Raw genomic sequence first — 14,329 nt, 5'->3', positions numbered from 1 at the left:
CAGACCAGCAATGATCAACTTTCCTCCATGACAAGAGAGAGACCGACTGAATGCCAGCCTCACTGAAATGACCAAAGAACGGGACAGACTTCAGGCTTTGTCCAAACAGAGTGAGTCCTTCCCTGCCTGATAGAAGATACAAATGTCTGCCTGTTACTCTCCAGTCATGAGATGACCACGAAATGAGCAGAAGAATCAAAAATAAGAAATTATCGAATAAGATAAAACCTTCAAGTTCCTCTCTCGTCATTGATTCAACCTCAAAAAAACTCATCTCTGCATGCTCTGCAATCTTTCATTAAATGAATTTAACCTCTTGCTTCCTTAAAATAACCGAGGTGTAACTCTACACAGCTGTTTCCTGTAGAACAGGACTGGGCTCATGGTTGGTCACGCATGAAATACCAGAAGTCTGAAGCCGTGTTTTTGACATTGTCATCATTACTCTGTAGTTTCAAAGTAGAAATCTTCAGTCATGATGTTGACTTCTCATTTCACCCATATATGTCTTCAGCAAATAAAATCACTGCATGGACTGAAGACAAATTACTGTTTGAGATCCAAGTCTAACTTAGACATTGTTGTAGGGCCTTTAGGGGTAACTGCTGAAAACATTGACTTGTGCTAAAATAACTTCATAAATACATGCACATATTGTCAGTAATGAGCATCGTTTGATATTTCTTCCAGAGAAAACGTGTCCTGCAGGATGGAAGATGTTCAGTTGTTCCTGTTATCTCCTCTCTCAAGAGTCTGGTTCCTGGAACAAAAGCAGGGAGGACTGCAGAAGCAAAGGAGCAGATCTGGTGGTGATAAACAGCGATGAAGAACAGGTACAGAATTTGTTTTAGCAGTTTTCAAATGACATGGAAATGTATTTCAGTCTTCATCCTCAGTGTACATTACTTTACCCAGTTTTCAAGACTAAAAGGAAATAACTGTGTTCTCTTCCAGTGTGTTTTAATTCAGACATTGTAGACTTAAACTGTGTGTCTTTAATAAGCCCATATTTAAAGATTAGAACTCTTTAACAGCCAACAACGGACATTTTCTGTGACTTTCTGCAGCACAGAATTCAGTTAAACTCTAGATAGTATTTAAAACCAGAGAAGCTGCATAGACATTCATTGTCCCATCCATCCATCCATCCATCCATCCATCCATGCAGGGTCAGATTCAATCCTGAATCTGAAGTTTGACGATCGGCTGAGCCTCCATTTCTGGCAGCCTGAAGTAAATTTTCCCAAGGAGGAAGTGTGATAGCAAAGTAATCGGAGCACTTTCCATTGTTTAAGACAGGAATCACCACCCTGGCGCTGCACAGTGATGTAGTGGTTAGCATTTTCGCTTTGCAGCAAGAAGATCCCTGGTTCGTGTCCCGGCTTTCCCGGGATCTTTCTGCATGGAGTTTGCATGTTCTCCCTGTGCATGTGTGGGTTTTCTCCGGGCACTCCGCCTTCCTCCCACAGTCCAAAAACATGCTGAGGTTAATTGATGACTCTAAATTGCCCGTAGGTGTGAATGTGAGAGTGATTGTTTGTCTGTATATGTAGCTCTGCGACAGACTGGCGACATGTCCAGGGTGTACCCTGCCGTCGCGCGACTCAGCTGGGATAGACTCCAGCCCCCCCATGACCCTAGTGAGAATAGAGCAGTGTATAGAGGATGGACAGATGAAATCACCACCCTCCAACTGCCACTCCACATTGACTGTCCCAGATGACCACTGAAGAGGCATGTCAGTAAAGATGGTCCAACAATGTCCAGAGTCCTCAGAATCTTTAATGAATCTCATCAACACCGAGTGCTTTACCACTGATGACTTTCTTGGCTACCACAGTGACCTCTACCATGGATATGAGCTTCCCCCAAGTCTTCATTCACTGCCTCCTCAGCAGAATACGTGTTAACGTGGTTGAAAGAGTGTTTCCATTCAACTTCCACTTCTTGACAGTGTCCTCAGTCTGCAGTTCTCCTCCTCAGCTACATAGTCTGTCCAAGTCCTGCCTCCCCTTCCTGAGGCGTTGAACTTTAATAGATCAGTTTCTGCTATATTCCGTTATCCGCCCTATTGACAGTTTTTGACTCCACAGTTCTTTTCCATCTTCACCACCATTGGTCCTGCTGATCTTTAGTCCAAGCCTGACAAAACTTGGCCTCGATTTTAGATTTGTAAAACTTTGTTCATCCATCAAAGCAACTCCAACCTTACAACAAGACCACAACAACACAAGGAATTGCATTCTTTCTACCAATGTTTATATGAACACTTTTAATATGTTCAGTTGTCATGGCAATTAGACCCTGTTGAGCTGATTGGTCCCCTTATCATTGCTTGCAGCTTTTTTTAAATTGTTAGTTTTAATTAGAGCAGTTGTATTATGATGTGTTCATAGAAAACTGGTAAAATGCTCATACTGTATTGTGGTTAAGAGCTAAAATGTAATTTTCTTCATGTTGAACAGACGTTTCTCTCTACGTTCACCAACAACCAACTTGGATTGGGTTGAATGACATCCAAACAGAAGGACCTGGATGTGGGTGGATGGAACTCCTCTGATTCTGAGGTAAGTCTTACTTTAGCATAGCATCGATATTTACATCCTCATAGAGTCACAAACCACTCACCAACTGAACCATTCACATCATATCTGACATGTTATCATCATAGAAGAAGGCTATTCACACATCAGACACCGATCTGATCCAATTCTGATTCCTTTGTCAAAGAAAACAGTCTAATAATTCTTTTTGTTTACTGACTTGCCAGCTACTGGGACAAAAACGAGCCGAACAATAAAGGAGGAAAACATGATAAAGAAGACTGTGCTCAACTCAGAACTCTTCACAACGCTCTTTGGAATGATCTTCATGTACATCGTCTCTGCAGTGGATCTGTGAAAAACTACCATAATGTTGCTGCATTATTTGTTTGAGGATCATGTGTATTTGAAGGTCAGATATCTAAAGAAATAACTGTGAGAACTTCAGGCTTTTATATTAAATATTTCCAGAACTGCTGTCATTCACACACAGCCTTAAAATTCAATACCTAAACAAATTTGCTGAAAGTGGATCATTGAGTTTTTTTTAAAAAAAGACATCATTGTTGTAGAAAAATGTCATTAGTACTTGGATGAACTGTATTTGTACTGTGACCATCACAAACCAGTGTGTTAATCAGAGCACATAATAGATCTGACTGTGAATGTTTTCTACTATTTTGTTCTGGTGTGTGATTCTGTTGTGACCAGCATCAACACCAAGGTCTAATAACACCCAGACCGTGTGTCGTCTTCATGAAGAACAAAGCTGCGGTGTGTGAAGGACTGATGCTATTATAAGTTTGCATTTCTTGTTTGAATGTGGGTCAGATCTCTGAACACGACTCTGGTGTCAGAGCTCTGCTCTTCAGCTGAAATATTCACTCTGCATTTCTCTGCTTTATTATTCTTTAATAAATTACAAAGACAAATACTGTGTGTTGACTAACTGTTAAAGGGGAAACTATGAAGGCAAATTTGTTTCTTTATTTTTCAATCGAAAAAAAAGTTGCTCCAATCGCAAAACATGTTTTTAATCAGAAAAAACTTCACCTCAATCAAAAAAATGTTTTCAATCAAAGAAAAAACTTGTTCAAATGCAAAAAAGAAAAAAATTGAGACCAAAAAATTGCATATAAACATGTTTTTTTCTTTGATAGAATTTTTTTTTTTTGTTGAAAATACATTTTTTGATTGAAGTCATATTTTTGGATTTGAGCCATATTATGGGTAGGACATTTGTTTCTTTATTACTCAATGAAAACAAAAGCAGCCCCAACCTCAAAAAATGTTTTCAATAAAAAAAAAGGTCACTTCAATAATAATAAAAAAAAATTCAATCAAAAAAAAAACGTTTTCCCAACAGAATAAATACTTGAGACTAAAAAACAAATGCATTCGAACACGTTTTTTCTTTGAAATTTTTTCATTATTGAATTCAGTTTTTATTTGACTGAAAATATATTTTCTGATTGAAGTCATATTTTTGGATTTGAGCCATAAAATGAGTAGGACGTTTGTTTCTTTATTACTCAATCACAAAAGATATAACTTCAATCAAAAAAAAATATTTTCAATCAAAGCAAAAAAAAAAAAAAGTGTTCGGAGTGTTTCGACTTTGTTTTGGCATTCAAACGCCTTTTTTTCTGATCGAAGTGAAAAAGTTTTGAAGCCTGTTTTTGCGATTGAATCATTTTGACACAAACATCCCACAGTGGGCGGATACTTCTCCATTGGTCGGGCATGTTTGAGTGACAGGTGTCCACACCAATGACGAATCTCCCTCCAGAAGAAGCAAGAAGCAGCTACTTGTGTGCGGGGAAGTCAGTCTTTTCTATAGTCGTATGTTTGTGCAGCTGACACTGCATCTGTGGTTGCAGGCACAGGCCACTACTTATTCCACCACCAGCTGCAGCTGCATTGTAGTGTCCACGATACTGAATTTACTGTGAGTACAATGCCCTCAGCACACTTCACATTATAGGCTATATAAACACTGTTAAGCACGTTATATTAACGCAGTGGATTAATATCTCATTGCAGGCATCCAATGGCACAACAGTATTTAGTGAGGTTAAGGGATAGATTGGGCTCTGTCATCAACAGAGTACCTATTGATTTGGAGTACCTCCTGTTTGTATGCAATCAAGAGTTGCAGTTTGTTCGAGCTGGTGCACAATATTTAGAAGTTCCATCCTACTTTCCCTGTCCAACATGTGGTGGCTATATCGTTGTAGAGCGGAGGAACAGTATCCTGTCCTAGATGTGAGCTGAGCACTGCAGTCAGCTCTTGCAGACCATCAACCAGCTCTGCAGGAACTTCCAAATATTACTATGTAGCTATCAGCACAATCCACCAAACTGACTATATACCTAATAATAATCTAATAATAATCTTATAAAAAAAGCCTTTCATATTCTGTGGAACACAAACACACATTACAGTTTTTCTCCATTGGTTTGGCTCATTTCTTGAAACCGAGATGACATTCTCAAAATAACATGGACAAGTCTCCAAACCACTGGGCATTTTCACACAATGGATTGGACATTTTTCATTCCTTTAAGCAAATTTTAAATGTTTCAGTACAGTTCTGCAAATGATTAAACACAATCTCCTACAGTTTGTACAAATACCGTGTGAATATATGTCAGTGATCTGAGCTGACTGTCACTTCTCAGTCAAAGTGTCATACCCTTCAAAACATGTTAGCATTATTTCAGTGTTTAAGTCGTCACAATCAAAACAATTTATTCAATTCCAAAAATATGTCAGGAACACCCTGAATTACTGTAGATCACTTCAACTTCAAGAGGAGCTATAAGAATGCGTGGTGGTGGAATACGAGGAAGAGGCCGAGGTGCACACAGACACCAAGCTGTCCTTGATGAAATTCGGGTTACTCTTGTTGACCATGTAATCAACTATGGCCTAACAATGGCAGAGGCAGGTCAAAGAGTGCAGCCTAGTGTGCCCCGCTCCACAGTTTCGTCTATCATTTTGGATGTGAAACTGCATTTTGTTGAGATCAAATTTGCTTGTAAGTAGATGAAACAGAGTTTTGAAATTTGTGTGAGCTGTTTTGCAAAAGTTGATTTGATTTTGAGAAATGTGTCAAAGCAATTGAGAAACTGTAAGAATAAACTTCCCATGGCTGTGCAAAGTGCCATGTGTGTGTCAGAACTTAAAGACTACTCATGTTTTGTTTTGTCTTATTGAGGTTTTTTTTTTTTCACCATTGTACTGTTAGACATGGGGGATATTTGATGTTCCTCTGCCACAGTGACCAAACTTCTAAACGTTTTGACTAGTAGTGCTCACACAACGCTACAGGGACTTTGCATTTTGAGGGCACTGACCATTTGTATGAAAAAAATGTTTAGTTTTGAAGCATGAGTGAATTGTTTTCATAGAGATATGACCTTTTGCTGGTGATCCTTGGAGTTGTGCTAAGTCATCCACACCATTTTGCCAAATGAACCTATGATTTTGAGAATGTACTTTCTGTTTCAAGAAATGTGCTGAAGGTATTGAGAAAAAATGTGTCATTTTGGTGCCATTGACTATTTACACGAGAGGAGTATTTGGTTTTGAGGCATGGATGAAGTGTTTTGAGAGAGATATGGCATTTTGCTGGTAATCCATGGTGTTGTGCAGAACCAGAGAAAGTATTTTGCAAAATGCACCTAGAGTTTTGAGAATGTCATCTCGGTTTCCAGAAATGAGCCAAACCAATTGAGAAAAACTGTAAAGCATTACAAATGTCACTGGCTCCATCTAGTGGTACAAACATGAAGCAAACCTGACACACCTTTTAAAAAGCCCAGGAAACATCATTTCCACTAAAGATCCATAAAACACTTTGGAACAGACAAACAAATGAAGTCCATTAAGGATCTGCTTTTAAAAGAAATGGTTCAATGTATAATTCTGGAACTTTTTGTATCACAGTGGACATTTTTGCTGTTTTCAGGCCTAAAATCAACATGGCCACCTAAAACCAAACATCACATGACATTTTTACATCAAGATTTTTTAAAATGTTATAGATACACAACTGAGTAAAATTGAAATTGAAAGTTATTTCTAAAGATATTGTAGTAAACCTGTTGACTACTTTATATTAAATAAGTCAAAAAGCCTTGGAGTCTTTCTAGTCTTTTCTTCAGGAGGAAATGACATCATATGGAGCAGGTCATGTGATCTGGAATTAACACACTTCCTTGAGAGATGTTTTTGTAATGGGGAATTTAGTGGAAAGTGATTTAATTTGTTTTTTCTATATAAAATTTAATATATTGCCAAAAAAGAAATATCTGTCATGATTATCTAAACTTAATAAAAAGAACACAATAAAAAGTATTTCTGAATCAGCTCATTTTATTGTTGTTTAGCTAATTAGAAGGTGGTTATAATTAAATTCGGGCTGTTACTTAGTTCACATTTTAGTGATTTCCAGTCATTTTTTTATTAATAAGTGATTGTTTCTATAATAAGTAATTATGGAATTTGTAAAGAAATGATCATTATGATCATAAAAAGCATCACTTTTTCCCATAGACTTCAAAAATGACTCAAATGTCAAAATCCACCAAGTCTTAGAGTGTTTAGATATTAAATGGAAAAGTGAACATCTACAAATCTGCAGCAACTGGACAATTGAGATGTGACCAAACATTCCAGAAAAGACCTTAAACTGAGGTAACGTTGTGTATGAGTCTGTGACCGTTCCTATGGAAGACTTTAAGGAAAGTGTTGACAGACTAACAGCTAGCTAGCTAACTAACTAGCAGACTGTTATGGTGGAAACAACCTCTATTCAGCACTTTTATAGATTCAGATTCCTCTATTGTCATTGCAGAAGACAATGAAGGTCAAACACTAATAAAACAGATGTCAAAAAAAGGTTCTTTCACAGAGTGACTGGTCATCTCATGGTTCTTCACATAATAACATGAAGGCCTTTCGATTTTGGGGGTTATGTAGGTTTGGTTGGAATAAAAGATGTTTACATTTTTGTCTCTTGATTGAACCCTGTTGCTGTTCTCCTGGTTTACTTCCAGACCTGTGAGAAGTGAGACGTTCAGATGTGCCAGCCAGAGATCAGACCAGTGAGACTGAAGGTCACATTAAAAAAAAAGTCTGATTTGGTTTCTTCACACTTACAGTAAAAATTACATCTCAGTCACTTTAATGCGAAACCATTTAAATTGGACCATTTGAAGATTATTGATCCTCAGGGCCAGTGACCCCATAATTAACTTATTCAGCTGTCAGGGAATCACCGGACCAGCTCTCCATCCTACGGGTCCGGTTCTACCGCCCCTGAGATCTAGCTCAGAGCCATGCTGTAGAACTGTTAAGCTGGTAAACGAGGAGAATTCGCCTAGCTTTCTCACTGCCTACATCCAGACGCCTAACCCTGCTTCCTCTGATAATTAATTTAACCGAGTAGCCACTTCGGTATAGTTAAATATAATCACCAGTCACGCCTGTTAACGGCAGCTTCTCCTCTTATGGATCTTGCACTTGGTAAGTTGCTAGGTTTAATTCAGAGGTATGGACATTTAGACAAACCCTAGGTTATAGAAGACAAAGAAAAGGAGCGCTACCTGGACTCGGCAGAGTTAGTTTGAGGTGCTCTTTGGAAGGGGATTCAAAAAATCCTTGAAACAAAAAGAGGAGACTCCAAGGCACTCTCTAAAAAATATTAAGATTTAAAAAGCCTTTATTTAAACGGCACGGTCATATAGACCTATAAAACTTCTACGCGTTTCGGCATCAAGCCTTCATCAGGAAGTCATGCAAACAGATGTCAGACTGCAATAGGCCCTTTTAAAGGGATGCTCAACCAATTAGAACCTGCCAATGGACTTAGAGGCAAAGTCTGCAGGTAGTGTCAACCAGCAGACTCACCAACAGATGGTGTTATTCAGACCACAAAAAGTTTACATCCCCAAAAACCTGCATGGTATCACATAAAGCAGGTAAAATTAATTGAAAAAAACATTTAAAAAACACATCAGAAATCTGGTGAACAACATTTTCACAAAGTGGTCTGTACGTTAGGAGACTTTAACTCAGTGTTTAGACAACAACTTCCTCTACAAGAACACAGTATAATCTTGTTCTTCATTTAGTCCAGGAAATGTGGTGGCTTGTCTACAAGCCACCACATTAACAATAACACCATCTGTTGTGAGTCTGCTGGTTGACACTACCTGCAGACTTTGCCTCTAAGTCCATTGGCAGGTTCTAATTGGTTGAGCATCCCTTTAAAAGGGCCTATTGCAGTCTGACATCTGTTTGCATGACTTCCTGATGAAGGCTTAATGTGAAACGCGTAGAAGTTTTATAGGTCCATATGACCATGCCGTTTAACTACAAACCATACACAAACTTGATAAATCTTATTGTTCATTTAATTTATTTACATAAAATCCATCTTAGCTCCTCTGTTATTATTAATGATTGATAAAAACGAAACCAGTTTGAATGTTGAGAATGCAGCTTAGAAATACCTGAACTCCAAGGTTGAAGTGTAACTGTGTTCTAACTGTAGTTTTACAGCATCACTGGGTTAAACTAGTGCAGCTGTTATTAAAAAGAAAAGTCCACAAACTGTTGCAGCATCTTGTCAAGAAACTTTCCCTGTACTTCTACTATCCAAGAATTATTTAGTTAATTTTACTTTTGTAGTAGGGAAGGACTCACTCTGTTTGGACAAAGTCTGAAGTCTGTCCCGTTCTTTGGTCATTTCAGTGAGGCTGGCATTCAGTCGGTCTCTCTCTTCTGTCATGGAGGAAAGTTGATCATTGCTGGCCTGCAGACGCTCAGTCAGGTTTTTTTTGATGGCGGTAAATCTGCAGCCGATCACGGTTTGAAATATCAAGGTACACGTTTCAGAAACACCAGAGTCCTGATGCCGCCCATCATATAGCGCCTTATATTTTGAAAAAAAAAAGACCTAAAACCTGCATCTGAATCAGTACTTTTTATTCCTGTGGCGAAAAGAAAAGTAGTATTTAAGAAGACAGTCACAGACAGTCGTCCTTCAGAGCAGAATAAGGTTCCTGAAAATCACACATTTACGTTCATGTTTAACCAGCTTTTACAATAAAAAGATTCTCTAGTCAACAGCTAGAGAACTGTGAACCACAGAGGATGTATCTTTCTATGTCACTGCCATTATACAGCCACAGGGCAAACAATTCTGTTTCAGTGGTTGATCATCCATCACTCTGAAAACTTGTCACTTCCTGAGAACGTAAGAAACTGAAAACGATCACCTTTCACACTCACTGCAGTCTGTGCTACAGACCTGATAATCTGAGGAAAAATCAGCTACCTTACCAGCAATGGAGGAAATTTATACCAATATTGAACGCGATAAACCTGCTAACCCAAAAACGTTCCAGGAATCAAACAGGTAAGAATGAAGGTGACAGAGATTCTAAAATAGAATATACATTATTATCTGTCATTTACTGCTGTACAGATAATTGGTTTATTTCTACGTTAAGGTGCCGAGGAGTTCTCAGAGGGAGTTTTCATTCAGTTATTCTCTGTTTGGGGCTGCTGAGTGTTTTCCTGCTGGTTGGACTCATCGTCCTCGGTGTCCACTGTGAGTAAAACAGCTTTAAATTTTTTATTGTAAAAGCAGGTTAAACATGAACGTAAATGTGTGATTTTCAGGAACCTTATTCTGCTCTGATGGACGACTGTCTTCTTAAATACTTCTTTTTTTTCGCCACAGGAATAAAAAGTACTGATTCAGATGCAGGTTTTAGGTCATTTTTTTTTCAATATAAGGCGCTATGTGATAGGCGGACTTCTCTTTTTACTCATTACAGCTGAGCTAGTTTGCGCTATGATGCTGTAAAACTACAGTTTTAACACAGTTGCACTTGGGTTCAGATACTTTTAACTTATTCTGTAAAGTCAGCCTTGGGTTCAAGTCCCCCACCACATTTAAACTGATTTAATTCATGTCAGTCATGAAAAATGCAAGAGCAGCTAAGATTGATTTTATGGAACTCATTCAGGTTAGAACAGTAGAATAAGTCAAGTTTTGTTTCTGTTCTCTACAGAAATCAGATTCACTGAGCTTAGTTCCACAAAATGTGAGAATAATTTGATTTAGGACTGAAGTTGAGAGACAGGATTAATAGAAAGCATCAGGACTCTGGTGTTTCTGAAAAATGTACCTTGATATTTCAGACCGTGACTCGGCTGCAGATTTATCCGCCACCAAAGAAAACCTGACCAAAGAACGGGACAGACTTCAGTGTTTGTCCAAACAGAGTGAGTCCTTCCCTGCCTGATAGAAGATAGAAATGTCTACCTGTTACTCTCCAGTCATGAGATGACCACGAAATGAGCAGAAGATTCAAAAATAAGAAATTATCAAATAAGATAAAATCCTTGAAGTTCCTCTCTCGCCATTGATTAAACCTCAAAAAAATCATCTCTGCATGCTCTGCAATCTTTCATTAAATAAATTTAATTGAATTTAATTAATGAATTTAGAATTTAGAACAGAACTGGGGTTCATGTTGGTCACGCATGGAATAACCAGAATCTGAAGCCGTGTGTTTTGACATTGTCATCATTACTCTGTAGTTTCAAGGTAGAAATCTTCAGCATGATGTTGACTTCTCATTCATTCATAATATGTCTTCTAGCAAATAAAATCACTGCATGGACTGAAGACAAAATTACTGTTTAGATCCAAGTCTAACTTAGACATTGTTGTAGAGGCCTTTAGGGGTAACTGCTGAAACATGACTTGTGCTAAAATAACTTCATAATACATGCACATTTTATCAGTAATGAGCATCGTTGATATTTCTTCCAGAGAAAACGTGTCCTGCAGATGGAAGATGTTCAGTTGTTCCTGTTATCTCCTCTCTCAAGAGTCTGGTTCCTGGAACAAAAGCAGGGAGGACTGCAGAAGCAAAAGGCAGATCTGGTGGTGATAAACAGCGATGAAGAACACGGTACAAATTGTTTTAGCAAAGTTTTCACAATGACATGGAAATGTATTTCAGTCTTCATCCTCAGTGTACATTACTTTACCCAGTTTTCAAGACTAAAAGGAAATAACTGTGTTCTCTTCCAGTTGTGTTTTTAATTCAGACATTGTAGACTTAAAACTGTGTGTCTTTAATAAGCCCATATTTAAAGATTAGAACTCTTTAACAGCCAACAACGGACATTTTCTGTGACTTTCTGCTCAGCACAGAATTCAGTAAACTCTGGATAGTATTTAAAACCAGAGAAGCTGCATAGACATTCATTGTCCATCCATCCATCCATCCATTCCATCCATCCATCCATCCATTGCAAGGGTCAGATTCAATCCTGAATCTGAAGTTTTGATCGATCGGCTGAGCCTCCATTTCTGGCAGCCTGAAGTAAATTTTCCCAAGGAGGAAGTGTGATAGCAAAGTAATCGGAGCACTTTCCATTGTTTAAGACAGGAATCACCACCCTGCGCTGCACAGTGATGTAGTGGTTAGCATTTTCGCTTTGCACCAAGAAGATCCCTGGTTCGTGTCCCGGCTTTCCCGGGATCTTTCTGCATGGAGTTTGCATGTTCTCCTGTGCATGTGTGGGTTTTCTCCGGGCACTCCGCCTTCCTCCCACAGTCCAAAAACTGCTGAGGTTAATTCGGATGACCTCAAATTGCCCGTATCGGTGTGAATGTGAGATGGATTGTTTTGTCTGTATATGTAGCTCTGCCCGACGACCTGGCGACATGTCCCAGGGTTACCCTGCCGTCGCGCGGACTCAGCTGGGATAGACTCCCAAGCTCCCCCCCCATGACCCTAGTGTAGAATAGAGCAGTGTATAGGGATGGACAGGATGGAAATCACCACCCCTACCAACTGCCACCATTGACTGTCCCCAGAATGACCCACTGAAGAGGCATGTTCAGTAAAGATGCGTCCAACAATGTCCAGAGTCCTCAGAATCTTTAAGGAATCTCATCAACACCGAGTGCTTTAGCCACTGGATGACTTCTTGGCTACCCACCATGTGACCTTACCAATGGATATGAGCTTCCCCCAAGTCTTCATTCACTGCCTCCTCAGCAGAATACGTGTTAACGTGGTTGAAGAGTGTTTCCATTCAACTTCCACTTCTTGACAGTGTCCTCAGTCTGCAGTTCTCCTCCTCAGCTACATAGTCTGTCCAAGTCCTGCCTCCCCTTCCTGAGGCGTTGAACGGTTTAATAGATCAGTTTCTGCTATATTCCGTTATCCGCCCTATTGACAGTTTTTTGACTGTCCACAGTTCTTTTCCATCTTCACCACCATTGGTCCTGCTGATCTTTAGTCCAAGCCTGACAAAACTTGGCCTTGATTTTAGATTTGTAAACTTTGTTCATCCATCAAAGCAACTCCAACCTTACAACAAGACCACAACAACACAAGGAATTGCATTCTTCTACCAATGTTTATATGAACACTTTTAATATGTTCAGTTGTCATGGCAATTAGACCCTGTTGAGCTGATTGGTCCCCTTATCATTGCTTGCAGCTTTTTTAAATTGTTAGTTTTAATTAGAGCAGTTGTATTATGATGTGTTCATAGAAACTGGTAAAATGCTCATACTGTATTGTGGTTAAGAGCTAAAATGTAATTTTCTTCATGTTGACAGACGTTTCTCTCTACGTTCACCAACAAACCAACTTGGATTGGGTTGAATGACATCCAAACAGAAGGGACCTGGATGTGGGTGGATGGAACTCCTCTGACTCTGAGGTAAGTCTTTACTTTAGCATAGCATCGATATTTACATCCTCATAGAGTCACAAACCACTCACCAACTGAACCATTCACATCATATCTGACATGTTATCATCATAGAAGAAGGCTATTCACACATCAGACACCGATCTGACCCAATTCTGATTCCTTTGTCAAAGAACAACAGTCTAATAATTCTTTTTGTTTACTGACTTGCCAGCTACTGGGACAAAAACGAGCCGAACAATAAAGGAGGAAAACATGATAAAGAAGACTGTGCTCAACTCAGAACTCTTCACAACGCTCTTTGGAATGATCTTCCATGTACATCGTCTCTGCAGTGGATCTGTGAAAAACTACCATAATGTTGCTGCATTATTTGTTTGAGGATCATGTGTATTTGAAGGTCAGATATCTAAAGAAATAACTGTGAGAACTTCAGGCTTTTATATTAAATATTTCCAGAACTGCTGTCATTCACACACAGCCTTAAAATTCAATACCTAAACAAATTTGCTGAAAGTGGATCATTGAGTATTTTTTTTAAAAAAAAAGACATCATTGTTGTAGAAAAATGTCATTAGTACTTGGATGAACTGTATTTGTACTGTGACCATCACAAACCAGTGTGTTAATCAGAACACATAATAGATCTGACTGTGAATGTTTTCTACTATTTTGTTCTGGTGTGTGATTCTGTTGTGACCAGCATCAACACCAAGGTCTAATAACACCCAGACCGTGTGTCGTCTTCATGAAGAATTAAAGCTGCGGTGTGTGAAGGACTGATGCTATTATAAGTTTGCATTTCTTGTTTGAATGTGGGTCAGATCTCTGAACACGACTCTGGTGTCAGAGCTCTGCTCTTCAGCTGAAATATTCACTCTGCATTTCTCTGCTTTATTATTCTTTAATAAATTACAAAGACAAATACTGTGTGTTGACTAACTGTTAAAGGGGAAACTATGAAGGCAAATTTGTTTCTTTATTTTTCAATCGAAAAAAAAGTTGCTCCAATCGCAAAACATGT

The 14,329-nt window shown here is 38.8% G+C and overlaps 3 protein-coding genes across 4 annotated transcripts in view; 2 read left to right on the top strand and 1 right to left on the bottom strand.

Annotated features, from left to right (window-relative positions):
* Positions 1–13,664, top strand: part of LOC127530649 (CD209 antigen-like protein A) — a 14,112-nt gene extending 448 nt beyond the window's left edge. Inside the window, 5 exon segments of the mRNA XM_051937927.1 lie at positions 4–29; positions 31–110; positions 691–833; positions 13,211–13,314; positions 13,520–13,664. Of these exon segments, the coding sequence (XP_051793887.1) occupies positions 4–29; positions 31–110; positions 691–833; positions 13,211–13,314; positions 13,520–13,664 (498 nt within the window).
* Positions 1–14,329, bottom strand: part of nup98 (nucleoporin 98 and 96 precursor) — a 132,802-nt gene that overhangs the window by 4,073 nt on the left and 114,400 nt on the right. The gene's annotated exons all lie outside the window — the stretch shown is intronic.
* The window catches only part of LOC127530663 (protein NLRC3-like), a 139,439-nt gene that overhangs the window by 66,748 nt on the left and 58,362 nt on the right, over positions 1–14,329 (top strand). The window lies entirely within an intron of this gene.

The sequence above is a fragment of the Acanthochromis polyacanthus genome, chromosome 17, assembly GCF_021347895.1.
Source record: "Acanthochromis polyacanthus isolate Apoly-LR-REF ecotype Palm Island chromosome 17, KAUST_Apoly_ChrSc, whole genome shotgun sequence".
NCBI lineage: Eukaryota > Metazoa > Chordata > Actinopteri > Pomacentridae > Acanthochromis > Acanthochromis polyacanthus.
The sequence above is the reverse complement of the archived record's forward strand: the minus strand, read 5'-3'. Positions and strand labels throughout refer to the sequence as shown.